At 37.4% G+C, this 26,857-nt stretch overlaps 1 protein-coding gene across 2 annotated transcripts in view; it reads right to left on the minus strand.

Annotated features, from left to right (window-relative positions):
• The window catches only part of ADGRA3 (adhesion G protein-coupled receptor A3), a 129,743-nt gene that overhangs the window by 50,191 nt on the left and 52,695 nt on the right, over positions 1-26,857 (minus strand). For both annotated transcript variants that reach the window (XM_018049336.1, XM_018049337.1), the window contains 6 exons: positions 21,979-22,050; positions 19,015-19,175; positions 17,174-17,387; positions 12,210-12,374; positions 9,450-9,651; positions 8,086-8,241 (listed from right to left, as the gene is read on the minus strand). In XM_018049336.1, coding sequence (XP_017904825.1) covers positions 8,086-8,241; positions 9,450-9,651; positions 12,210-12,374; positions 17,174-17,387; positions 19,015-19,175; positions 21,979-22,050 — 970 coding nt within the window. The remainder of the gene's footprint in view (positions 1-8,085; positions 8,242-9,449; positions 9,652-12,209; positions 12,375-17,173; positions 17,388-19,014; positions 19,176-21,978; positions 22,051-26,857) is intronic.

Genomic DNA, 26,857 nt, shown 5'->3' on the forward strand with positions numbered 1-26,857 from the left:
TTCAAAACTGTATACAAAAATAAATAAGAGATGACACTGTATGATATGTTCTATAGCTATCAGAAAAGAAATGGCCATTGCCTGCAAAAATTTAAAAGATAAAATACAAGAAAATACCAATTCTCCTCTAAGGCACTTCTCAAATATTTATGAAGTATTCAAAAAAATCAGCAATTTTACAACTAGTTTGGAAATTTCTTTACAAGTTCTACATGTATGGGCTTTATGAAAATCTAACATGAGACCTAACTGATACATCATCTCTTTTGAAAAGCTGTTTATTTTTTAATCAAGAAACTACAGCTATGGGTCACTAGATAATGCCAGCCAAGGAATTTGACATGTGTCAATAACTGCTAAAAAAAAAAAAAAGAAGTAGTAGTATCTGTAAGAAGGTATAGAGCTAATAAAAGTGGTTGCCTTAGCTGAGGATAAGCTTCCCCCCCACCACCATTATTTCATTATAAATGGCTATGAATTAAAGAAACAGTTTTGTAGCCAAAATATCCCCTATGGCAAGCAATCATGAAACACTACATGCTTCTGGAGCTTGGTTATGGAAGTAGTTCTGAATCCTTCATGGTGGCAAAAAAGGACACAAAAAGAATAACAGTACATGAAAAATTACACTGGATTAAAAAAGCATCCCTGAAATGTGACACACAGGTACAGTTTAATAACTGCAACCAATGTGTTGGGAAGCACCGTATTTCTCTTCAACTGCATTCCCTGAAGGCCACGCCGGCCATGGAAGGGTCGGAAGAGTCATGCACCTGCTCTGCAATCTGTCATACCAAAGGATGAGGATCAAATGAAAACACTGTGAATGCACTTCATCCAAGATAAAAGGGTAAAGAAATGAAAATGCCACATTAATAACAATGAAACCATTAAATGTCATCTGTGGTAAGAGGCAGAATATTTCATGCTCTTCTCAATATTTATGTTTGCAATCCCGGGCAAAACTAGATTAAAATCACCTGTAAATTTCATGCATTTCTGATGTTGGTTCACGTTAACACACAATACATAAACTCAACTTGATGGTATTTGATCTTAACGTAACAGGCGTACAAAATAACATTGCAGCGAGAATGCTTACGTGCCTTGGAGTTAAGTTCTCCTGGGTTAAGAGTTCAACCATCCCTTACAAGTTAAATGTCCATAGCAAATTATTTATCCTCTCCAAGTCTCTGCTTGCCCATTTGCAAAATGAGACCAAGAACCCTATGAAAACTGTCTTTCTTTAAGAAAGACACACAGAGAGAGAACAGAAGGCAAATATCTTCATTAAGCAATTCATATAGTTTTTGAGAAAAGCCAAGAAATCTAGGCCCCTTCCCACATTCTTGTTTCAAGCACAAAGTCAGCAGGGGGTACCTCGGCAATTCTAATAACCAGAGAAGCAAGAATTAGACACATATACCACAGGGCAGTATGCTGAGTTGTCGTCTGGGGACAGCTGAGATGGAGACAGAAAGTACAGAACTGACACACAGTTCAAACTCGACTAAATAATAACTCAGATGATGTCATTATTTTAGTTCAAGTAAACGTCATGGTTTTTCCTAATTATAAATAACTGTATTAATATCATTCCCATCTCAAAGTATGCTATATTGCCCTGATTACTTTAATGAGGGAATTGCTCTGTTCTGAAAGTCAACTTTTAAGAGTGTGTTTATGGCATTATTAACCAGCTTCAGCATCCTGAGGGCCTGGGGACCCCACTGAACGCTGCTCAGCTTGATAAGTAGTCAGTGCTCGAAAGGCCCAAATGTGATGGTCACCAGGACTATGGCAAAGATGAAAGCTCTGATGTCACTCTGGTACAAAAATAAAGAGGATGGTGATGGGAAAATAAGTGGGAAGGGGAAAAGATTGAAAATAATGTCACAGGGAATACAAGTTGCATTTATCCTCTATTGCCTTATAGAAAGTATCTGAAATAGCCTAACAAAGTTTAAGAGATAATTCTTTTTAAATTAAAACATACACAGAGAGTGAGAAAGTGTGTTAGTCACTCAGTCATATCCAACTCTTTGCAACCCCACAAACTGTAGCCTGCCAGGCTCCTCTGTCCACGGAATTCTCTAGGCAAGAATACTGGAGTGGGTTGCCATTTCCTTCCTCTAGGGGATCTTCGCGACCCAGGAATAGAACCATGGTCTCCTGCATTGTAGGCAGATTCTTGACTGTCTGAGCCACCAGGGAAGTCCTGGTGGGAAATACATGCTTAAAAAAAGACTCAAATAAGTTAAAATACACATCAATGGCAAAGTTAATGGGACTGGGCAAAAACTGATTCTTGACATGTTTCTAGTCAAGGCAGTGAAGACAACTGTTCAATTATTACTGAAAAGGAGAATATTTCCTCCAAGTAGACAGTCACTTTCATAAAGAAAATTCTTAGAACACGTGAAGAACACTATTAAAGAGATACCAAGTGAAATGCTCAACATCCTCAGCCATACCTTCACAACAAACAGAAAGGCTTAACTTCTACAATCCCTCCAACTCTCCCACTGGAAGCAGATCTTGTTTTTTCCAATGACAAAAATGTACATGCATCTCCCTTTCTGGAAGCATGGAGGACTAAGTACTATGGACAACTCTCCTGATAAAAGTGAAAAATGGTAAAGGAAAAAAGTTACCTTTTAAATGCACCACTGACCACTCAGAAAACAAAGGCTCCACGAGGGACCAACAGCAAAACAACAGGAATCCGAAGAGCTCTGAGGCAGAGCTCGGCTGACCACAGACTATGCTTTGACTTCCATGTAAGACCCAGGCCCTGCCAACACAGGCTAACAGGAGAAAACCACAGCATAAAGCTGATAAGCCAAAGGGGACACCAGCAGGGTCAGGGCCAACCAGCATTAAACTAGCCTCCTGGAAGGAAGGGAATCGCAAGGAAACTTGAAACTTGTCCATCTTGACTTTGGCACAAGGTAGGAGGTAAAAAAAACTCTTCCCTGTCAATCTGTCAACACAAGTCGACCTTCACACAGGACTGAGAACAGAGTTCTCACTTTTTCTGTGGTCTGAGAAACCTCAAGCTGAGAACTACTTTCAACGTGACCCCCTAACACTGATATAGCCCCCCGGCACCTAGCAGAAGCACATAAGTATCACATCATACCATATACCATGTCATAATAATGACACACTATACCATTCTCATGAAAACCACTCGTCACCAACACGCATCAGCACAGTTCTGGAGGTCCTCACCGATGTATAACCAGAAAAACAGGATGTGTTTTATACGGGAACAGACAAACCAACTGTTATCTACTGTCTACGGACAAAAATCACCTGTCTAGAAAATCCCACAAAACCAACTAGAAAATTATATGAATGAATTTCATAAGGAAACCAGACACAAGGTCCACATTTAAAAAAATAATAATCATCAAGGAAAACTGAACACGGATTAGATATTTTATAACACTAAGCACTTGAGTTCATTTGGGTGATATAATGACCATACCAAGGTTCTATTTTAAAGTTCCTTACAATTAAAAAAAAATTATGGATGAAATATGACACCTAAAATGTGCTCTTAAATGTTCCAGCATTGAAGGACAGAAAGACACAGAGTAAGACAGAGACACACAGAGACGCAGGGAGAGGGGAAGAGAGAAAGAAGGAGGGGCAGATAACATAGAACGAGTGGAGAGGGGAGATGAAGCAAGACTGGTAAGCACCGAAAATTGTCGAAACTCAGTGAAAGGTAAAACAAAAGTGTTAATAATAACATTCCTTCTCCTATACACTTTAGGAATTTTCTAATTAAAAAAAAAAGTTTTTAAAAAGTTTTAAACCCAAAGAGAACATTTTTTTTAAAAGAGGTAAGGACAGAAAAGAAATATACAGTGGTCCTCAAAGTGGGAGACCTGGGTTCGATCCCTGGGTTGGGAAGTTCCCCTGGAGAATGGAAAGGATACCCACTCCAGTATTCTGGCCTGGAGAATTCCATGGACTACAGTCCATGGGGTTGCAAAGAGTCAGACACGACTGAGGGACTTTCACTTCACTTCACAATGGTGTTCAAAGTCTGTGCCAAAGACGTTGCCCAGTATCACCTGGAATTTAGCGGAAATATGAATCCTCAGGCTTCTCGCACCCAGAACCTGGTACGAATCATGGGCCCCATTCAAGTTTGAGAAACCATGTTCTCAGAAGGATCAAAAAGCCAGAGGCTGAGTCTTTGAAAATGTTAACAATATCAGGAAGCCTGACAAGTAAGATCAAGGAAAAAAACATTTAAAATATTGAAAGTAAAAAAGAAACTCACCAGTACAGATGTGATTATACCTTAAAGTGAGTAAATGAAAGATTTTTAAAAATTCTATACATAAAAATGTGAGGTGCATGCCTTACATATTTAAAACTAGAGCACAGTAAGAAAACTATAACACATAACTAACTCGAATCTTCATAGATGTTCTCTTTAAAATGGATATATATGTTTGTTCTCATAAGAGAAATCACTACAGTAAATATGGAACACACACTATCTGACAGATAACCTTCGGCTCTTTTTAAAAGACCCTAGTAAATACCTCATTTAGATCTGGCAGTTTGCTAGTTTTCAGCACCCACCCTAAGACGACAAGAGTACCAGCTTGTATTGGCTAGACTCAATCACAGGTTGTTTATGAAACAACCCACAGCACAACAACTTTCTGGATATAATACAAAAGTCAATTTAATTGTCCAATTATGCTCTATGCATTTTAAGATACCTTAGCATAATTTTATGCAGTGTTAATTAACTTAAAATGGAGCCCTTAAGCCTTATGAACTCTTAACATAGCAATAAACAGGGAAAGCTCTAGCCTGCCATTTTAAGCTTCCAAAGAATCAAATGTCTGTCACTGCATCAAAGGTAATATTACATTTATATCTCAATTGTTCAATCCTGAATAATTTTCTGTTTTTTCTATTTATACTTAATAGGTTGCCATCATTTGTTGCCAAAGATAGTTAAAATTTCACCTTCTATGTCAGCCAGTGAAGGTGACAACAATCTCCTTCAAAGTAAGTTTTTAGATAAGTAACTAAAGCAGTCTGGTGATTTTTTTTTTAAAGGATTTCTCTCTTAGCTTCTGAGATAATAAGAAGGTTACTTTTCAGAGGGGACACGTGTATGCCTATGGCTGATTTATGTTGATATATGGCAAAAATCATCACAATATTGTAAATTAATTATCCTCCAATTAAAATAAATAAATTTAAAAAAAAAGAAACTGTGAATGTCTATGTTGTATATATACAACAAAGGTCCATATAGTCAAAGCTATGGTTTTTCCAGCAGTCATGTATGGATGTGAGAGTTGGACATAAAGAAAACTGAGTCCCAAAGAACTGATGCTTTTGAACTGTGGTGTTGGAGAGGACTCTTTTGAGTCCCTTGAACTGCGAGAAGATCAAACCAGTCAATCATAAGGGAAATTGGTCCTGAATATTCATTGGAAGGATTGATGTTGAAGGTGAAGCTCCAATATGTTGGCCACCTGATGCAAAGAACTGACTCATTGCAAAAGACTCTGATGCTGGGAAAGATAGAAGGCAAGAGAAGAAGGGGACGACAGAGAATGAGATGTTTGGATGGCATAGCTGACTTGATGGACGTGAGTCTGAGCAAGCTCCAGGAGTTGGTGATAGACAGGGAAGCCTGGCGTGCTACAGTCCGTGGGGTTGCAAAGACTAGGACACGACCGAGCGACTGAACTGCCACTGCTGTTGTGTATCTACAACATACAGTATTGCACATCAACTCAACTTCAATTAAAACGGATAAATAAATGAAAATTCCTCACACGTATAAAAAAGAATGCTAATTTCTTAACCCTATAAAAAGTATATCCTAGCTTTGCAATGATAAAAATAGTTTCACCTATATTTTCTCACTTGCATAAACTCTGCAAGTTAAACAGGGCAAACATCATGTCTCATTTTAAAAATAAAGGGTCCATGGTTAACAACTCACAAACTAGGTCCACTTCCAGTCTTCAACAAGATGCTTCCCCTTAAGAACATGACAAAGCAACAAAAACTCAGACCATTCTTCCCACACAGCAGCAAAACAATGAAACGTACACCTCAGGGCACCACACCGCTGCTCCCGAGCTGGGAGGAGTACACGAGTCCCTCACACCAGAAGAGGGCCGCAAGGGGATAAACTTTGGTCTGTCACATGATGGCAGGAACTTTCCCTATGTACAAATTCCAAAAGCCATTCCAATTACTCTAGTGACCTGAAACATCCAGCCTCCATGAATGACTTCTAATCATGTGGGCACCTAACCTGTGATTATAATCAACAAGGGAGAGCAGGATTACCACAGAGCCAGGATTCACACGGCTCCTCCCAGCACCAGAAAAACTCATCATGGGAAGCGGGCTATGGCCCAAGGACAGAATCAAGCAAAGGAACAATTCGTTAGGAATCTTAAGTCTGAAGTTCAGATAACAACAGCGAAATGCCATGTCATCATTAGGTGGTCTGGTGTTCTGAATCCCATTTATAAACATGTCACTATTTTCTTTCCTTTGTCAGCTATCCTACATCAAGTAAAGTATCTAATGTACTAGAGCTGCAATTTCAAAATTTATCACCGAAATGCCAGATATTAATAGATACCACACGCAGAAAGTTCCCTTGGTTAAATTATGTAGAGAAACAAGGAATATTATTGGGTTGGCCAAAAAGTTCATTTGGGTTTATCCATACCACTGTGCGTAAAAAGCTGAATGAATTTTTTGGCCAAATCAATACCACCTTTTAGCACATTAATGAATCTGAGATGCCCCACATAAAGAAATATATTAAGACTTTGTTTAGTTCAGTGTTTTCCCCACAATACTTTTGAAATCCATGACAGAGCAAAGCTCTTCTAGAAAGTAAATGTGATACAGTAGAAAATTGCTCGATTAGACAGCTAAAGTTCTTGGGTTGTTTTCAGCCCTACATAATTTAGCTCTAAAACCTTAGAGAAATTATTTAATTTTCTTTAGGCTTCAGTGTATGACCTAATCTAGGTTTATTCTAGCTCAAAAATTCATTTTTATGTGATTCCATCACAAGAGAAACAGTTTATATAAAAGTTCTCACCTGGCTGGAAATAAAGTTTAAAAACATGTTAATCTGCAGCTAAAAACTTATTCAAAACATTATTTGCCGCTCACTCATTCTGAAAACAGTAGCTGTCAATGTCTTCACCTGAAGGGTATCATGTGGACAGGAATATCATAGCTTGAACATGGCCCCTTCTCAAAGTCACTAAATTTTCATGCCTCGTGTATCTTAATCATTTGGAATTTTGTTTTAAAAGTGCTAAAATAGTCTTACATTTTCTCTAGGACATTCCCAAAGCAATTTAACACAAGATCTGGGGAACTAAAACTCTCATGAAGAAGGATGAACAAGTGGGAGTCTGCTGTATGACACAGGGAGCCCAAAGCCAGAGCTCTGCGACGAACTAGAAGGCTGGGGTGGGGAGCGGGTGGGAGGGGGTTTCAAGAGGAAGGGGACATATTTTCACATATGACTGACTCATGTTGATGTATGGCAGCAACTATCCCAATATTGTAATTACCCTCTAATTTAAAATTAAATTTAAAAAATTAATAGAATAAAAAAGATTCTACTTTCTGAACATCGTAAATTATTGAGCATACAAAGATTTCTTCAACCAACAAATTTAAGTGGTGATTGAGAAAAAAACAAAGAAGAAAGATGAAAACACACCAGTGGGGAGAAGGGAAATCCCAGGCAGCCTGAGAGATGCAGCCCAACTCACACACACCATAGATGCAGAAAAAGCTGCTTTCTCACAGGCTGGTTCTGCCCTACCCTGGTACCTAATTTCCAAGAACTAACAATCCACCTCTACTCCTCCCAACAAGTCCCCATGACAGATGGAGCATAGGTTTCTCAATGACAATTCTGGAAATTAAAAGGTATATTTAGTTCAAATACAGCAAACATAAGTAGGCTTTAAAAATAGAGAGTCAGCTCTATCACACGACCATTTGCTGACATACTATATGCTACAAATCCAAACCAGAAAATACCTCTTTTGATTTTTCCTCTTTGGTAAATCTTCCAAATTTCTCTATCATTTCAGCCACAAATATAACATCCATCTTGTCCGAAAAGTTGGCTGCTTCCACAGTGTAAGCTAATAATTGTCGGGCTGTAGCCACAGCGTTGGTAAGATTGAGGGGCATCTGTATTAAAAAGGCAAAAAAGAAGCACTTAGCAAGTGAAGTGAAAGTCGCTCAGTCGTGTCCGACTCTGTGACACCATGGACTGTATAGTCCATGGAATTCTCCAGGCCAGAATATTGGAGTGCGTAACCTTTCCCTTCTCCAGGCGATCTTCCCAACCCAGGGATCGAACACAGGTCTCCCATATTGCATCTTACCTTTGCATTTCAAAACACGGCAATTTCAAAACTCTTTATCACCGATTCACTATGACCTTCCTAAAATGCTTTTTCCAAAACTGAGAAGACAAATTTTACTGGAAACTAACTGAAGGAATTTTCTTTAACTTAGAATGAAATAAAACAATACATAAAAACACATCAGGGAGGGACTTCCCTGGTGGTCCAGTGGTTAAGACTGTGCTTCTAGTGCAGGGGATGTGGGTTTGAACATGCTACAGCACGGCCAAAAGATAAAAATCAACAAAGTTAAAAGTTTAAAAAGAAAAAGAAAAATCAGGGAAGCAGCCTGCACCATCTCTTCATTTCTATCTATCTAAATCCTATATACACTCAATTCTAATTGCCTAGTAACACCTTTCCCAAGTATTCCAGCCAGGAGGGATCAATATCTCTCCTGGAACTCCTGCCTCCTGGGAGTACAAACCACTTATTTAGCACATATCTATACTGCCATGCACGGCCTGTAATGTTTTACGTTTGTTTATTATTAAACACAACTCAGCACCAACCATTACAAAAAGTGTATGTCAGGTGCAAAGAAGCATTTAAAAATGTGTAAAAGAAACCACCTGCCAGCTGCTTATAATCGGCTAAGGTTTTAAAAAAGACATAGAAGCAGAGATGAGAAAAGGCATACTAAAAGGACAAGCACAACAAGGCATCTCTTGTGACAAAGGGATTATACAAGGAACTGAAGAGGGGGCCTCCCAGGTGCTCTTGAAGAATGGTTGGGATTCTGTTTGGGGATACAGATGCTAAGTTACTCAAGCAAAGGCATAAAGCCAGGCCATGCCTGGAAAGGAAGAGTAATGCCAGAGAGGGCCTTGAATACTGGTTGAGAAGAACAGGTCTGATCCCGAAGACACAGTCCATGAAAGTATAGACACCAAATCCTGACGCTTTACCGGTATTTAAAAAACTTATGTATTTGGTGTGAGCACCACGTGTTATTAGCAACCTCAGCAGATCTGAAGACTTTCCAGTTACCTGATTAAACATATAAAGAACTCTAGTGACATCGTTCGCATACTGGCAGCGAGAATAATCATCATCCGCCCAAAAGCCACCTCGATCACATCTGCGCCAGGCCTTTCTCTCATCCTGTGCGTTCCCAGGGTAGATCCCACTGCCGTGGGCGTTCCGAGTACACTGCAGGTACGCGGTGATGCCTGCCAGTGTTCTGGGCCATCTAGAGAGACGAAGACACAAGAGAACCTACGCTGACACGAGGAGCAGCAGGGGAAAGTCAAGGATCGGGACATGTCACACAGAATCAGAGGAAACTCAAGAGACAGAACTCCTTTAATAATAAAGACAAACACAAAAGAAGTTAAAATGAACTAAAACCATTGTAAGGTAACAGCTGAATAAATTTTAATGCCATAACAGAACATTTTCCTACAATATTCTAAATATAACCACGGAAACTGTACCTTATCAAGCAGAACAGAAAAATGGTGCACCAAACGGTCTTATGTTTCTTTAATTATTGTTACTGTATCGTTGGCTTATATAACCATTAGGTATATAAGGTCAGAATCTTTTCCAATACGAATAAAATTTGGCCTTTCACAGAAAGAGAGTTAGTATACTTGCAGAAAGGACTGCCATCCTTAAAGTGGCCTGCCTGCAATGCTGGCCCTTAGGTGGCACCCAGGAATTTGGGGCTTTTTGTGTTCACAGTTAACTGGTAAGAGTGATTCACTTTACCTAGACAGTCTGGGGAAGCCATATGGTGTGCGCTGAGCACCTGCTTTCATCCTGGGGGTCTAAAGTTTTGGAATGAGATAGACAGAGGTTGCCTTTATGAACATTTCCCAAAAGGAGTTTTGGATGCTGAGACTCCAGTGGACTTTCCTGGGGAAAAACACTATACAGAGGCTGCTGCCTTTTCAAGGCTGGAGGAGGGGTAGGCTCTGCATGAGCCTCCTGGGAGGCAGAGATAATCAAGAGCTTACACACTGATCACCCCAGAATCCATCTGTGTCTTCTCCCCTTATTATCCAGCTAGGTATATTACTACATCACTATATCTGAGCTGTGACCACAGCTGCATGCTGAGTCCTGTGAGTCCTTTCAACAAACTTTTGCACTTGGGGGGTGGTCTTGAAAACATTCAATAACATATACAACCGAATTTATCTGAGTGAAGCCCAGATAAATTGCATAGGTACTGTGCAAGTGACTATACCAACCTGCTGGCATGAAATCAGCACTAACTGGATTGGGAGAAATCTTTGTTATTTGAGCTCTATTTCTCCAAAACTGGGAATGAAAATAGTGTATTTAATAAAAGCTACAGATGACTTACAACATATGAACTTCTAAATTATAATATCAGCCACACCAAAATGTAATGCATTATCAAAAACTGTATAAATAGATCAAGCAATGCTAAACTAAATCTTACTAATGCAGTGGAAGTTCTAACTGTATTATATCTTAAGGAGTGTCAAAAGATAAATAATTCATTAATCAGTTAAACAGATTCTTCTTCTATTTTTAAAAATGAAAACACTCCAAAACTATGAGCAAAGACAGATAATACACCATAAATAGAAAATATACTATGATTATTTAATAAAGGCATTGAATGTAACAAAATTAACAAATGGTATCTATTTCACTTCAAAGTATACTGTATAAATATTATAAGTTAACAGTTAATCCACATAAAAGACTTATCTGTTGGCAACAATAAATTATGATTTCTACATACTCATATCCAGAAAAATTTTAAATGGGGGAGAAGAAAGGAATGTCAAAAGGCATTTAATATAATTCAAAAAAAAATCAATGAAGAACTAGCTGAGCTAAAGTTGTTACTGCTTCTTCACCTTGGACTTGAAAGAATAACAACAGAGGTTTTTTTTCTTATCCTTAAAAATCAAGACTTATAGCCACAAGGCAGCAAAAATACCAATCACTTACAGTGTAAATTAAACCGTGTATTCAAAAATCTCTATGCTGCTTTAAAGAGCTACATATTTCCCTTCATTTATATTAACTATAAACTGATTATTAAAATCCTGAACATAAAGCATTTTAGACAAATAATAAGTTTAAAGATAATGTTTTAAAGCAACTTTGAAAGTAAGGGGAGTCTAAAGTAAAATTTGTTACCGCTCACAAATTCATTTAACTCAATCTGCTTATCCTAACATAATCCAACACTACTGGCTTCCCAGCTTTCAGGCCACCCAACAGTTTTCATTTCTCAAAGTGCCCTCGTTTAATTGCTAGAAGAACCACATAGGGGAGGGAAATTGGGTGTGTGTTTCTGCTAAGTACAATGTCTACCAACTGTCTGCAGTTAAAACTGAATTAACACAACAAAACCTTCCAAAGGCCATCCAAAAAAAGCCCCTTAGAAACAGGAAATGCTGTTAACCTGTCTGAATTTCACACTATTTGAGTGGAATTTCCAAAATGTTTCCTAAAGTAGTGGTCTTAACTACTACAACAAAACTACAAAATAAAAATAAACACTTCTGGCTCAACCTTCAGGGACTCATCAATCAACAGATCTGAGATAAAGTTCAGGCACCTGTTTTTACTTTTAGTTCCCATAAATGATTCTGAAATCACCATTCTTAAGGGTAGTCCTTAGAAATATAAGGATATATATGTGAATACATTTCTCAAATTCTTACTGAAGACAGGAGACCAATTACATACATCTATGCCTTTGAGAACAGAAAGAACTGAGGCAAATCAGCCCCTTTCCGCACTCTCCAAGTCACTGACCTGAAATCTCCTTTATTGTTCACCACCCTCTCAGGAGGACAGTACTGCGCAGAGCTTTCTAAGACCACAATATCCACGGTTCTTGTATTGTTCCCACGTTTGGTCTGGACGTGGCAGCCCCAATTTCCAGTCGATCCAGCCTGAATATTAGAAATGGTTAGGGCACTGCATGAAGAAAGAGTTTAAAGAGAGAAAATCTGGTTAGGCAAGAAGGGAGACAACATGTGCTTTAATCATGCATTTGGCAAACATGACTGTCGCTGGAGGCTAAGCGCTTGCTAGATAAAAATGAATAAAAAAAATGATCCCTCCGTTTAAGCACTTCAGCAGCAAGTCAAGAGGTGTGACGTAAGAATGAATGGAGGGCAGTGGCACTGAGACTCCAGGAAAAGGCAGGGCAGGCCATGCCACAGAGGGAGACCAAGCTCCAGAACAGAAACTCCAAGGCCCTGCCTTCAGCAAAACTAACGGAGACGCTGTGTGTTTTCCATTTTGTATCTAAGTTCATTCATATCTTTTTCTTTAGATTTCACATATAGGGATAAAAACAGAAACAGACCCACAGACATAGAAAACAAACTTATGGTTCTCAAAGGGAAAGGAGGGAAGAGGGATAAATTGAGTTTGGGATGAACATATACATGCTACTATACATGAAACAGGTAACCAACCTAGTGTATAGCACAGGGAACTCAATATTTTGCAATAACCTATAAGGGAAAAGAATCTGGAAAATGTATATATATATATACAGGTATACATATGAATGAATATATGTATGAATCATCTTGTATACCTGAAACTAACACAACGTTGTAAATCAACTACACTACAATCAAAAAAAGAGAAAAAAAAATCAAAAGCCTAACAATTAAAAAAACTAACAGAGAAGTTACCAGGTTATATCTTGGGAATTCTACAGAAAATATTCAGATTCTATGGAAAATATTCAAGCATGAAGGAGACTAATATAAAGTGCGTAATTAATACTTAAAATGAAATATCTTATGGAAAAGGGGGGAAACCTATTAAGTCTCTAAAAAGATTTAATAAATTACCAATTAAGGCTTTTAAAAAAGTAGCTTTTCATTTAGAAGTATACTTCATCTTCTAATAACAGCTATATTTCTGAACAGCTGTCAAAAAATTCAACTTTCAAGATGACATCATAATTCTCTAATATAAAACCTATTAATTAAAGAGCAAATGGCAGAATCTTCAATTAACCTTTATTCCCCCCACATGATCTACTATACTTTGCTTTTATGTAGATACAGATAAATCATTAGACATAAAGCATGTATCATTTTAATTAACTCACTAAAGAATGTCTTGAAGTTAATACCCATTTTTGTAGCTTCCTGAATCATTAACGGCTACACAAAACAAATGCTCTAATAAAGACTTTGAGGGACTGTGATTCTGAACCAAAGAAAATGTTTATCATCTTTACAAAGTTAAACAAACTAACTTACTAAAATAAATATACTCAAAAAAAAAAAAAATAAATAAAATAAAATAAAATAAAATAAATATACTCAAGGTAAAATGACACAGAAGAGTTTGACATTAAATTTAAATAACCAAAACTTTGCCAACTAGAATTCTACTTTATATGACTACTGAACCAGGAGGAAATATATAAAAATTTGGGGCAATAAAAAGCATTCTCAAATCCAGAAGTCCCCATATTTTCTCTCAGTTCATGGTACCTTCACTGACTAGATAACTTTCACAGTGCCCCTAGCCTAAAAGAAACACTTACGGTGGTTGCAATGACTACAAGAAATCCTAAAACTGTGTATATATGTCCTAATACCTAAGAGCCATTTGAAAAAAAAAATCAATTTAAAATAAATATTTCATTCTTACATAACCACAGCTGCTTCCTAATGGGTTGTGCATGCTTACTGGGCACTCCAAAATTAATCAGATACGGATCAGACAAACAATGATATCTCTATTTCTTATTCCAAAATGATTTTTATACAGTACTTGCATTGTACCATAGTTATTGTCAAAATACCAGTATCTAAGATATGACACAAACAAAAGGGAGGCAGCATGATGTAATGTCAACACCCTAACTGCCCAGAGCTGGTAGCTGTGAGATGTCCAGAAGTGTCCAGTATCACTATGCTCAAACACTCAGAATACCCCACAGCACCTCTGTCCATTCACTATAGCATCCCAGAGCACACTCTCTGGGGAAAATGGTCCTAACGTTTTTTAAAGATAACTTTCAGCAATACCTTCAACGTCTAAAACCAATTATCAAAATAAATTTTTCAAGAATCCTCAACACAATACATTAGGAGATTTAAGAAGAAGGGGGTAGCTTCAATTGCAATGCCCAGGAAAAATACAAACTCCAGTTCTTATTAATGAAGGCTCAGTGACATGCAAAGACCAATGAAGAATCAAGAGGTCTATGAGGTTAACCAATCCAATAACCACATATTTCCTTCTCCTACAATTTTCTATTATTCTGGAGCTAACTCCAGGTAAAGGACGTCCCAGTCTTCATGCAAAAGACTTCCACTTTGGTAAGTATTCCTACCAACAAAAAACCATTATGCGAAGTTGCTATCCTTTGAATTAATTTTTTTTTTAATGCTAAAGGAATTTAGATTAAGTTAAACATAACTTACAGAAATGAATTTATAAAGTAAATCTAGTTACTTGTTACAAAATTTAAGAAGCCTAAATTGAAGCTCTTGGAACTATATTCAATATCCTGTGATGAACCATAATGGAAAAGAATCTGAAAAAGTGTGTGAGGTGCTTTGCTGTATAGCAGAAATTAACACAGCACTATAAATTAACTAAACGTCAGTAAAATTTTAAAAAATACAGCTTTTATTCAGACAAGAGTTCTATTATACTTTTAAAGCTTTACTGTTGTGCTGTATGTCCATTACTGTCCACTCAGAGAATAAACTACTTCAAGTATACAATTTGGTAACTTCAGATATATGCATACACTTGTGAAATTATCACCACAGTAAAAACAATGTAACAGACTCTTCCCACTGGAACTTAAGACACTAATGCAAAGAACACACAAAACTTTCCTAACAGTCTTAACCCCTAGCAAGCGAACTCTGCTTCTGGTAATAGCAGAGTGAGAGAAAGTGTGAGTTGCTCAATGTCCGACTCTTTGCGACCCCATGGACTGTAGCCCTCCATGGACTGTCCGTGGAATTCTCCAGGCAGGAATACTGGAGTGGATTGCCATTCCTTCCTTGGCTCCTATCAAACCACACTCCCTACATTTAACAGCTATAAGCTGTAGACAAACTACAGCAGGACAACTATTTGAACATGTGGTGAGTGATCCAAAGCCAGCATAAGCCAAAGAGGAACTGACTTTAGGAAGAAGAGATTGGCCCTGGGGAGTAACCGGGAAATTTTTTAAATGACTTTTGCCCAAGGGCAGGCATTATTCAAAAAGAAACTCAAAATCTGAGTGGTTGAGAAATCAAAGACAGAGGTGAAAGGAGCCTGGCTAGAAGCCCAAACTTGTGCATATATAATTCACCCAGTTCTTTAACTGATCCCTGACCTACATGCGGACACGGCAAACACCAAGCAGATTTCAGTGGTTGCCTACTACACAAAAGCTAGATCCAGGAGTTTTAGCTTAACCAAAAGTGAATTGCTAAATGAAACAAAACCAGCTGTCTTTGAGAAGAATACAAAAGAATCCAGAGTCGGGGTCAGCAAACATTTTCTTTGAAGGCCACACAGTAAATACTTTAGGTTTTGCTTGCCGAAAAGCAGTACTATTCTGGAGGTTATCTGTATAACCATTTGAAAAGTAACCATTTAAAACTATAAAAAAAAATTCATAGGCTGGATTTGTCCCATAAGCTGTACCTTGTCAGCTTCTCCACAGCAAATCATTCACAGTATCTAGGATACAATCCCATATTACCAAACATATAAATAATACTTTTTAAAGTAGAAAATATAAACCTTATTCATAAAAAATAAGCAGGGTGATGACCTCCATATAATCCAGACACTAAAATAAGAGGCAAGGATATAAGGGTTTCTACTATAAAAGTTCAAAGACATAAATGAAAATATGCCTCTAAGGAAATCACAGAAGAGAAAGAGAAATTATGAAATAGAATATTCAAACCTCAAAATTCCCAGACCTGTGTCTGAACTCAGAGAACTATGAGTTTCTTGGTAGTTTTTTCATGGTACTTTTGTAATACTACATAAAGTGCCTCAGTAGAAAGTTATAGCTCTATCCTTAAATATTCAAGTTGAGGTCTAGCTTCATAAAATTGATAAAAAGAGAAGAGAGAAACATAGAAAAGGCTTGGAGAGATACTCAGAAACAGAGGCAGAGAGCAGGAAAGATAAAATTCAATGCCTACAGATTACCATATCACCAAAATAAAATACAATGAGTGATAACATATTTATTTTTATCCTGTTTTTTGTACTTTAACTTCATTCGAACTAACTATTGTGGCACTTGCACCAAACATGAGGTTAACAGGTGGTATACTGTTTTATACTAACAGGATGAAAAAAGGCAGTATCATAAAATGCAACATTAATCCTAAAACAGTGAAAATTAGGTGATTCCTAAAAGTGAAATTCTGACCTTATTAATAGCAGCAGGAAATAGTTTGGTAAAGCAGGAAATTAAGTTTGGTAAAAAAAAAAAAGTTTACATTTTTTCCTCTTGAAACTTTAAACGAAAAGTCTCCAACTTTTAAAGTATTTCCCTTCTACCTTATGCTTTTTTTACCTCCAAAACTAGATGGAAAAGATAAAGAAAAGATAACTTTCGAAGATAAATAACAATCAGAAAAAGAAATGTCAGACATTTGCTTTTTAAATGCAAGAAAGCAAAATACTAATTTAAACACCAACTAAACAGTATAATTTCTGAGATGATAAATAAAATCTACAGAGACAATTCCTCATCTAAAAAAGTTTACCTTGCAATCAATGAGCAGTTGTGAACCATGTTCTTTTCAACAAAGATACCTTGGGATTCATCAGTTTCGACTATTCGCCCATCCTGATACCATAACACTTGCATGTCTTGATCGATATATGAAGCCATGCACTGGAAAGGAAGGCTGTCTCCTTCAAACACAACTTGACGATGAGACGGAGTCATGTAGAAAGACGGTAATTCAAGGGGAGGATCTAGAGACAGCAGCATAAAGACTCAGTAAACAAAGACTATATTCACACTACAGAACTCAAAATTATAGAAGTTCTAATTGACAAATCCCTCAGTAATCAGCATTCTAGTTTTACCATCAACAAAGATGTCGCTGAATTAAGAGGATCCCAGATGAAAACACCGTTAAATAAAATTAAAATTAAACCATTTCATGTCACTTTTACAAAGCTGATATATTTCTTTCCAATAAGAAAAATAAAAGAAGGAAATTTTAAACTACACATGCAAAAACGTACACAAATATCATGGCTCATTAAAATCCTTTAAGATATTCAGTCTCTAACACAATAATTCTACTTTTAGTAGCAAGCTATCCTAAATAGCTAACACGAAAAGACGTACATAAGGAAATTAATCTTTTTAATATTTATGGAGTGAGAAATTAACAACCTAAATATGCAGTAGTAAGGAAATTATTGTGGCTATATCCCTATAATGTAAAAGTTAAAGTTATGGCTATATATCTATAAATGAATTGGTATGCACCTTTTATATCAGTATGATGAGGAAACAAGTTTGCATTATTTAGGAAGTTTAAAAATGATACAAAATAACACTAGAGTATGGTACTTTGGATAAAACATTTTTATAAAAAGGTAGAAAATTGATATGTATACCAAGGTATCTTTTATGTTAGCTACCTATGAGTGATAAGAATGTAAGTATGGGTTTTAGGTTTTTTTTTTCCTTCTTTCAGTTTTCTCATTTTTTCCCCCTAGCTTTACGGAGGTATAATTAACAAAATTATAAGACATTTAAAGTGTACACCAAGGTGATTTCTTATGTGTACACATTATTTCTTTTCATAAATCTTGAATCCAATGAGCACACTTCACACGTGAAACAATAATAATGATGAAAATAAAAGGAAAAAACTGATAGGGTTGTTTATTTCCAAGCACAAAGACTAAAGAAGAACCTCCCTCTATCATTTTAAGGACTGTTTCTTGTTTTTTCTGTGTTTTGTTTTTCATTAAACACATGGTAAATGTATTATTTCCCTCAAGTCTTCAGGTATTCTGGAAAACCATGATTTTCAATAGCTTTATGCTATTTCATTGAATGGACGGTCATAAGTAAGCCAATGCCCTATTTTTCAGAATTTAAGATATGTTCATATATAAAATCTAGCCGATGATTTCGCAAGAATTAAGCCCTACATGCAGAATTAGCTATATCAAGTTGCACCAATTCTTTAAGAACACTGATACATACTCTCAAGCCACCCTTCAAAAAGGCTGTTATCAATTCATACCCTATCAATAAAATGCATGATTGCATCCTGAGATTTTAGTACTATCAACAAATTACTGACTTGCTATTAGAAAATGTGAAGATCTATACTATTTATTGAAATTGAATTTCATTAAGAAAGCTGTTCAGAACCGAAGAACTTTAAATGCCAATTGAAAAAAACATTTTTTAATCCAACTGACTTAACTGTTGACAAAAACTAAATATTATCAAATTCATCAAGAGTGATGGCTACAGTCGGTTCCAATGTATAAAAAGAATCCTGAAGTTTGTCAGGAAACACGTGGCAGCAAGTAAAACTCAGTTAACCCTTTCTCAGTTGCTCTTCCTTACCGCATGTCAACAACTCCTGCTTCACACCTGTGACTGGCTGGGCTTGAAGAGACTTGGGATAAGCACACCGTGTGTCCCGAACTGTGATGTTTCTCTCCTTTACCCAGCGATGCATCCACAATATGTTACAATCACACAGCAGATACTCAGTCTGAAATTCTCTGCAGCACACAAAATGCAATTTAGACAGTATGGTAAATGAATTAAACTGCGCTTCTGCTTTACACTGGCTTAGTCTTTCGTGGCAAGCACACAGCTGCTCAGTCTCACCTAGGGCACATCAGCTGGTTATGGTTTCCTTCCCAGTGAGATGATGTCGAATGTCTGACCCCAAAACCCCTTCCCACCTGATCCTGGACTGACTCTGCTTTCAATCAAAGATGGTATGTGAACAAAATCGATTCATCATCTATGAAACACACTTCTGAAGCCCAGGGTACTGGAATATCACATCCACATTTCTTTTGTCTATTAAGCTTCTACGGATATGTCATCAAGTCCATGGCACTATTACTGGAAATGGATGCTTTCCCCATTTCTTCCAGCATTATTGCCATGTTCTTGGCTTAATGTCTGCAAACCCTGTTAATTCTGACAGCATAAAGCAACATATGACTGCTTCGCATGGTTATATCCTGTTTGTCTGACTAGGATGACTAACTTCTAATTCCTACAAACCACTTTCTGGTGAGTTTACAGCATTATCTTTTATAAACACTGACAATTTTGCTCAATTTTTGCATGAAAATACCTCCTACATTCCTGCTATCTAGGGTTTCAAAAGTCAGATCATTTTTGCACTCTTTATTTTCCTAAACTTCACAGAAATGGCTGACATAAGCCCACTAAAAGGAGATGTTTTCACTAAAAAGCAGTTTTCTGGGTAAGAATGTTAATAGTACCAAAAAGACCAGATAAGAGTTTGATGCAGGGTGTAGGAGCCACAACTCTTAGTTGCGGCATGTGGGATCTAGTTCCCTGACCAGGGATTGAATCCAGGCCCCCTGCAATGGGAACACAGACTGTTAGCCACTGGACCACCAGGGAAGTCCCAGAGCCATGGGTGACACTCGGTGGAAGAGTTTTCCAGGCAAAGGGCCCCACAAATGCAAAGGCCCTGAGGCAGAAGCATGCCTGCCTGGCATCTTGGAGGATTACAATGGAAGAGGGGGACTTGACTGGACTTGAGATCAGGTAAGAGTCAGGGAACAAGATGATCCAAAGCCTGTTCACTACAGCAAGTTAGTGGCTTTTACTTTGATCTGAAAAATGATTGCAGGTTTTTAAGCATATGAAAATATTACCTGTCAAAAAATTTATTTTTATAATTATGAGATAATTATTATCTGTCTCAGAGAAAGAGAAATATCATGACATCCCTTATTGTGAAATCTAAAAAGAAATGATACAAATGAACTTACTCTCAAAACACAAAGAGACTCACAGACTTAGAAAACAGAACTCATGGTTGCTGGGGGGAAGGAACAGTTAAGGACTTTGGGAAGGTCATGTACACACTGCTATACTTTAAATGGATAATCAACAGAGACCTACTGTATAGCATATGGAACTCTGTTCAATGTTATGTGCCAGCCTGGATGGGAGGGGAGTTTGGGGAGAATGGATGCGTGCATATGTATGCCTGAGTCCCTTTACTGTTCACCTGAAACTATCACAACATTGTTAATCAGCTATACCTCAATTAAAAAATACTTTGGGTATTAAAAATAAAATTAAATTTAAATTAAAAAAAAAGAAAAAAAAAGTTTGATGTAGGGATTCTAGAAGTACATACATATGTCTGCCATGATGGTGAGGAGCCCCTTGAGCACCTAACCCATTGACTTTATTCCAATGAAAGCTGCTAAATGAAACTGAAATGATAAATTTATAAAACTAAAGATGAAGAGGAGGGCAGGGAAAGGAAAAAGAAAGGGGAGGGGAAGAGGGGAAACGTAAGAAGTGAGCACACATCAAACAGGCATCTGGCAGAGAAGACATCTTTCACTGGAAAAAGAGACTCAAGTCTGTATGTCACATGCAATAAAAATTTGAAAAACCATTGTATTTAACTGTAATTCCAATAGGAATCAGTAAAAGTTATGCTTTGAGACATATTAAAGTCTACTGAAAATACAGTAAGCTTCGAAAGTAACTCCTAGACAATCTAATCTCTCACTTAACAGAACAGGTTTGGGGTTTAAAAAAAAAAAAAACTCAACCAATTTTAAAGCTACAGAGAACTGTGTAAATATGACCATATACTGACTTCCTAAAGCAGACATTCTATGTAAGCATGCCTAAAAATATCAGTAATAAGCTGTGAATTCAGTTTGGGAATGGAGTCACAGGATAAAATTAATCTCTAAAGCATAAAATGAAGTGAAGTGTTAGTCGCTCAGTTGTGTCTGACTCCTTATGACCCCATGGACTGAGACTCTCCAGGCTCTTCTGTCCATGGGATTCTCCAGGCAAAAATACTGGAGCAGGTTGCTGTTTCCTTCTCCAGAATATCTTCCCAACCCAGGGATCAAACCCAGGTCTCCTACATTGCAGGCAGAGTCTTTACCATGTAAGCCACCAGGAAAGCTCTCAAAGTACAACATAAGTCCTAACTATAAACGCTTCATAAGAAGGGAGGCTTATTTTATACTTTGGAGATTTAATTAGGTAAACAAAATATTTTCTAATTTGGAAACACAAAGAAAAAAATTACCAACCTATTTAAATATAAATTAGAAAGAGAAGAGTATTCTAAGAAGAAAATGGTTGCTCTAGCCTGACACACATTATTAAGGTTTATGGTATGTTTTTCAATGTGAATGCAAACTCTCAAGTGAGATTCTAATTATTGCAAAATCACAAGATTTTCCCATGAAGTCTCTTAAGCCATATAATAGCTGTTTTTAATTTTCAGACACCAAGACACATTTACAAAAGCAGGAAGAAAAAATTCTTACTTACAAAGATCGTAATGAGCCAAGATAATCAAAAGTTCCTTGAGATAATGAAGAAAACAAGTTCCCTGAAAGGTTTCTGGAAAAAAAGGAAGTAACTTCACTGTAAGAAAGGCGAACAATTATATATCATTTTATATTTCCTAAAACATCCTATCATTAAATACTGTTACTAAGAAGTTATGAAAGTTGTTTTAAATCTCATAGAAAGAAGTATCTAGTAAATATTTTCTCCAAAGTTGAAGAAGAAAATTAACCTTATATAAAGCAATAAATAAAATTACTTAAAATTACTGCTAGATAAGGATTTTTCTGTTCAATAACACGTAGAACCTCCAAGTTACATTCCTGAACCTGATTTTTAATCATGCTCTAATTGCAACTAAAACTGCTCTTCAGGAGTTCACTCAGTTTCATTTAAGGAAACAAAAATTTAAAAACAAAGGAAAGGATGGTACGAATAAGCAGCAGCAGCTGACAGTCACCTACTAAAATATATTGGAAGAGTGAAATGGGTCCAGGGTTTAATCAAAGATTTGGGATAGAATTCAGTGTTGCCCTTGGGCAGATTATTTACCTCTCTGGTTTCCCCTTGTATCCGTGGCTTTAATAAATATATAAACACTTGCAGAGTTTGCTATAAATTGTAGAACACCTTATGCTACTATATGAGTAGTTTGTACAGATCATTTTTTTGTGATTTCTTCCATGCTCGACTTTCATAAGCTCCAGGACAGAAAGGACTTGTGTGTCTTTTTTATTTGGGTACCTCTTGCAGCCAGTAAGAAGCCAGAGTATACAGAAGGTGCTCAATTGCAGCAGCTGGCTTTCAGAATATAGACCCCAGCTTTAGGAGCTGCTACCAAGGGCTCCAGGAAAATGGCAGGATGACCCAATCACCACATGATCTGTTCAGTGCCTGTCGTTGTATCAAGAATGCTATAGTCTGGACCTAGAATTCTCACGAAAGAAGTCCTGAGACCCGCAGGGAGGCCTGCCTTGCCTCCAGAGGCTGAGTTAAATCCTTTAAGCATGGAAAAAAGTGACAGCTGGGTAAAAGGATTCCCCAGTGGGGAGAGGGAAGAGACTTGAAGGGGGCAGAGGTCAGCTGTTTCCATGACACCTGCAATAACGTATTTCTGGATGGGAAGACTTAACATTGCACAAACACCAATCCCTCAAAAGTAATCTATAGTGGACTTCAGTAAAAACATTATTGAATTCATTTTACATATATCTTAGGATTTTTTTTTAATAGAAAAGAGGCTGGGTAAAATAATTTTGATCTTCATAAAAGAATTGCCAAGGAACTTAAAAAATAAAAAGAATGCTTTCACATTAGAAGAATCATGAAAGCAATGCCTTTTTCTTTTTGGCCTATCAGAGTGAACACCAAATGTGGATTTTGAAAAGGGTATTACGGCTGACGGAATGCAACTCGTAACAGTTTAAGAAAGTAACCTGGATGTAATTAAAATGAACAACTGTACTTTTATCAAGGTATCCTATGTGAAATTATAAGATTACTGGGGTTTACTGTAAATAATATAGGTGGGAAGATAAGAGATGTGACGTGGAACTAAAACAAGATAGGTTATGAGTTGCTAAGTGTTGAAACTGACTGATGGGTACGGAGATTCCTTGTACAATTATTTGTAATTTTTAGATGTTTGAAAGAGTGTAGTAGTTGGAAATAAAAATATACATTACAAGTATAGGATTTAAGTATAAACAAAATGATTGTATCTTATAGGAACCATTAGATTCTAATTGCTAGGAAACTTTATGGTAATTATTAGGTACTATTAATTTGTTTTTCCTTGGAAGTCACTGAGGAAGGAATCACATTGGAGAAAGACATGCCATCCTCCCAGTAAATCCCAACACAAAGCAATCTTTCCTCCAGTGTTGGAACAAACTGCTATTTGATTGGCTAGACACCAAGTGAAGTAACTGGCTGATGACCATAAAAATTCACACATACCTTAATACATTAAAGTGAGAGTGATGTCGCTCAGTCGTGTCCGACTCTTTGTGACCCTGTGGACTGTAGCCCACCAGGCTCCTCTGTCCACGGGTTTTTCCAGGCAAGAGTATTGGAGTGGGTTGCCATTTCCTTCTCCAAGGATCTTCCCAACCCAGGGATCGAACCTGGGTCTCCTACATTGCAGGTAGACACTTTACCTTCTGAGCCACCAGGGAAGCCCTTAATACATTAAAAGCACATTCCAACTCTGAGATGCTTATACCAAAAAAAGCATCATGGGACTGAGAATGACAATGTTCACAGCAAAGTCACTCTCTCGTGTCCAAATACAGCTCACTGAATGGAGTGACAGGTGAATTCCCCACTCATGCTGTTTCTTACTCTCTCACTTAGTATTTATTTACTTACTTTTTGTTAAATAGATATTTGCATTCCTGTAAGTTAAATGGGTACGATGCAGCATCTGTGTATGTACAGGCATGTTTACCAGGGCAAACTTGTTAAAGGAAGAGGTAATGAATCAAATGGTACCTCCTTTAACTCAGGAATAATTGACTAAATCATACTGTTCTTTTACCTCACAGCTCAGACAGTAAAGCATCCACCTGCAGTGTGGGAGACCTGGGTTCAATCTCTTGAGTTGGGAAGATCCCCCAGAGGAGGGCATGGGAATCCACTCCAGTATTCTTGCCTAGAGAATCCCCGTGGACAGAGGAGCCTGGAGGGCTACAGTCCATGGGGTCGCAAAGAGTTGGACACAACTGAGCAACTAAGCACAGCATACTGTTCTATACTTGTGGAATATTCTGTTGTTAGCTAGTCAGAAGCATGAACAAAAACGTCCTCCTGAAAAGATAATAGTATTCTCCTAAAAAGATAACGGTACCTTGGTAAAAAATTTTTTAAGTAAGTTGTCAAGCAGAACACACTTTTTAAAGATTTTTTTTTTTAATGTAGATCATTTTTAAAGTCTTTACTGAATTTGTTACAATACTGCTTCTATTTTATGTTTGGGGTTTTGGTCACAAGGCATGTGGGATCTTAGCTTCCCAACCAGGGATCAAACACTTTCCCCCTGAACTGGAAGGTGAAGTCCTAACCACTGGATCACCAGGGAAGTCCAGAGTAAAGCACATTTTTAAAGCCCTGTGTGGATGCCTATACATTTGCAGGGGCAATAGAAAAATCTGAGAATATATACACTGGACAGTATATGCTATCTCAGAAGGGTGTGTCTGAAGAGACGAAGGGGAAATTCAACTCTTCCTGCATATCTTTCTATATGGTTTTATTTCTTAACAACATCAATAATTTTTAAATTGTAGAAAGGAAGTTCTTATAAATATCACTAACAGAAAGATATTAAAGGTATAATTCTTAGGGGAAAAACACAGGTTTTAAATTGATCAAAATCCATAAAGAAAATTAAAAGGAATCTCCTAACAACTACTCTGTAAGCTAACTTCGTAAGTGAAGGACAGAGACTTCACTGGAGTCCATTATTAGTTCCATCTTTTTTCTCCCAGTTACTCCTAGGGTTAGAGTGGGAACCTCTGGGAGGATGGCTTCACTTCCCAGAACTTCTCCATCAATAAAGGCAGAGATCAATACACAGATTCAATCAATTTACCTACCACACCCAAGTCCACTGAACACTCTGACATATGTCATTTTTCAATTTTTACACTAAATCGCCAATGAGAAGTCTGGGTGGGAATGCTATAGGCCTTCTGCCAAGGTTTCCAGGCTCCCTGGCTAAGAGGCCAAGTGAGTCTAAGGTTCCAAAGTTCCAGGGTAACCCAAGGAGTTAAGCTGAAGAGGTAACAGAGGAAAGAGCTAGAACAGTAATCTACTCTAAACTGATTTCTTTCACACATTTACTCTATTGGGTGGGAAATAGTAGTAATAGAGAGCTTCTCTGACTCTTAACCTAAAAATGTACTACATGTCCCTTAACTAATCAGACTCTCTTTTCCACCTGCTAGAATGAAAATGCTATTCTCCGTATTTGAAATACCAAATGCTATCAGCCTTTACAAGCAACATACAACCTGGCTTAGAGAGCCCAGAAAGCTGTGCAGCCCACACAGAACACCCATCCAAAGCTTCCTGATCCAATGCTCGAGAACTATGTCAACCCAAATGATCACAAGCAACTCCACTGCAATGCATTCCTGAATGTTAAGAAGCTACCACAACTGCTAATTTTTCCTATGTGTTTATGTTTATGTGTTTGGTACTGATAATTTTTCTTCAGTCCAGTTCAGTCGCTCAGCCGTATCCAACTCTTTGCAACCCATGGACTGTAGCCCACCGAGCTCCTCTGTCCATGGACTTTTCCAGGCAAGAATACTGGAGTGGGTTGCCATTTTCTTCTTCAGGGGATCTTCCCGACTCAGGGATTGAACCCATGTCTCCTGGGTCTCCTGCATTGCAGGCGGATTCTTTACCCAAAGAGCCATGTGGGAAGCCTAAATATTTTCTTAGAACAGTATTTAAAGGATATGTCAGGTATAGTTCTATATGTGCCATACTGTTGCATTTAAGAGGGCTATCATCTACGATTACACGGACTACAAAATTATCTCAATCAATCACAAAGTAGGAAACTTGGTAGTGTTATTTCTATGTTTTAATGGTTCACCCAGATATATGTCCATTATGTTCTATCTCCTGTAAATTCTCACAACAGGTATCAAAGAATTGGTAAAAATGTAAGAGACAATCCAGGCTTTAAAATTTGCAACAATATTAGATTTTAAGGCAGGAGGCAAAAACAAAAAAGTAAGTGTATAGTAACCTGCCTTAATGAAAGCACTGTCCAAAACAACACTTTTGCCTAAAGAACTTTTGCTGTTGGGTCAAAAATCCCTAGACCAAAGCTATAAATCCATCTGGA

This window comes from Capra hircus, chromosome 6 (assembly GCF_001704415.2).
Source record: "Capra hircus breed San Clemente chromosome 6, ASM170441v1, whole genome shotgun sequence".
Taxonomy (NCBI): domain Eukaryota; kingdom Metazoa; phylum Chordata; class Mammalia; order Artiodactyla; family Bovidae; genus Capra; species Capra hircus.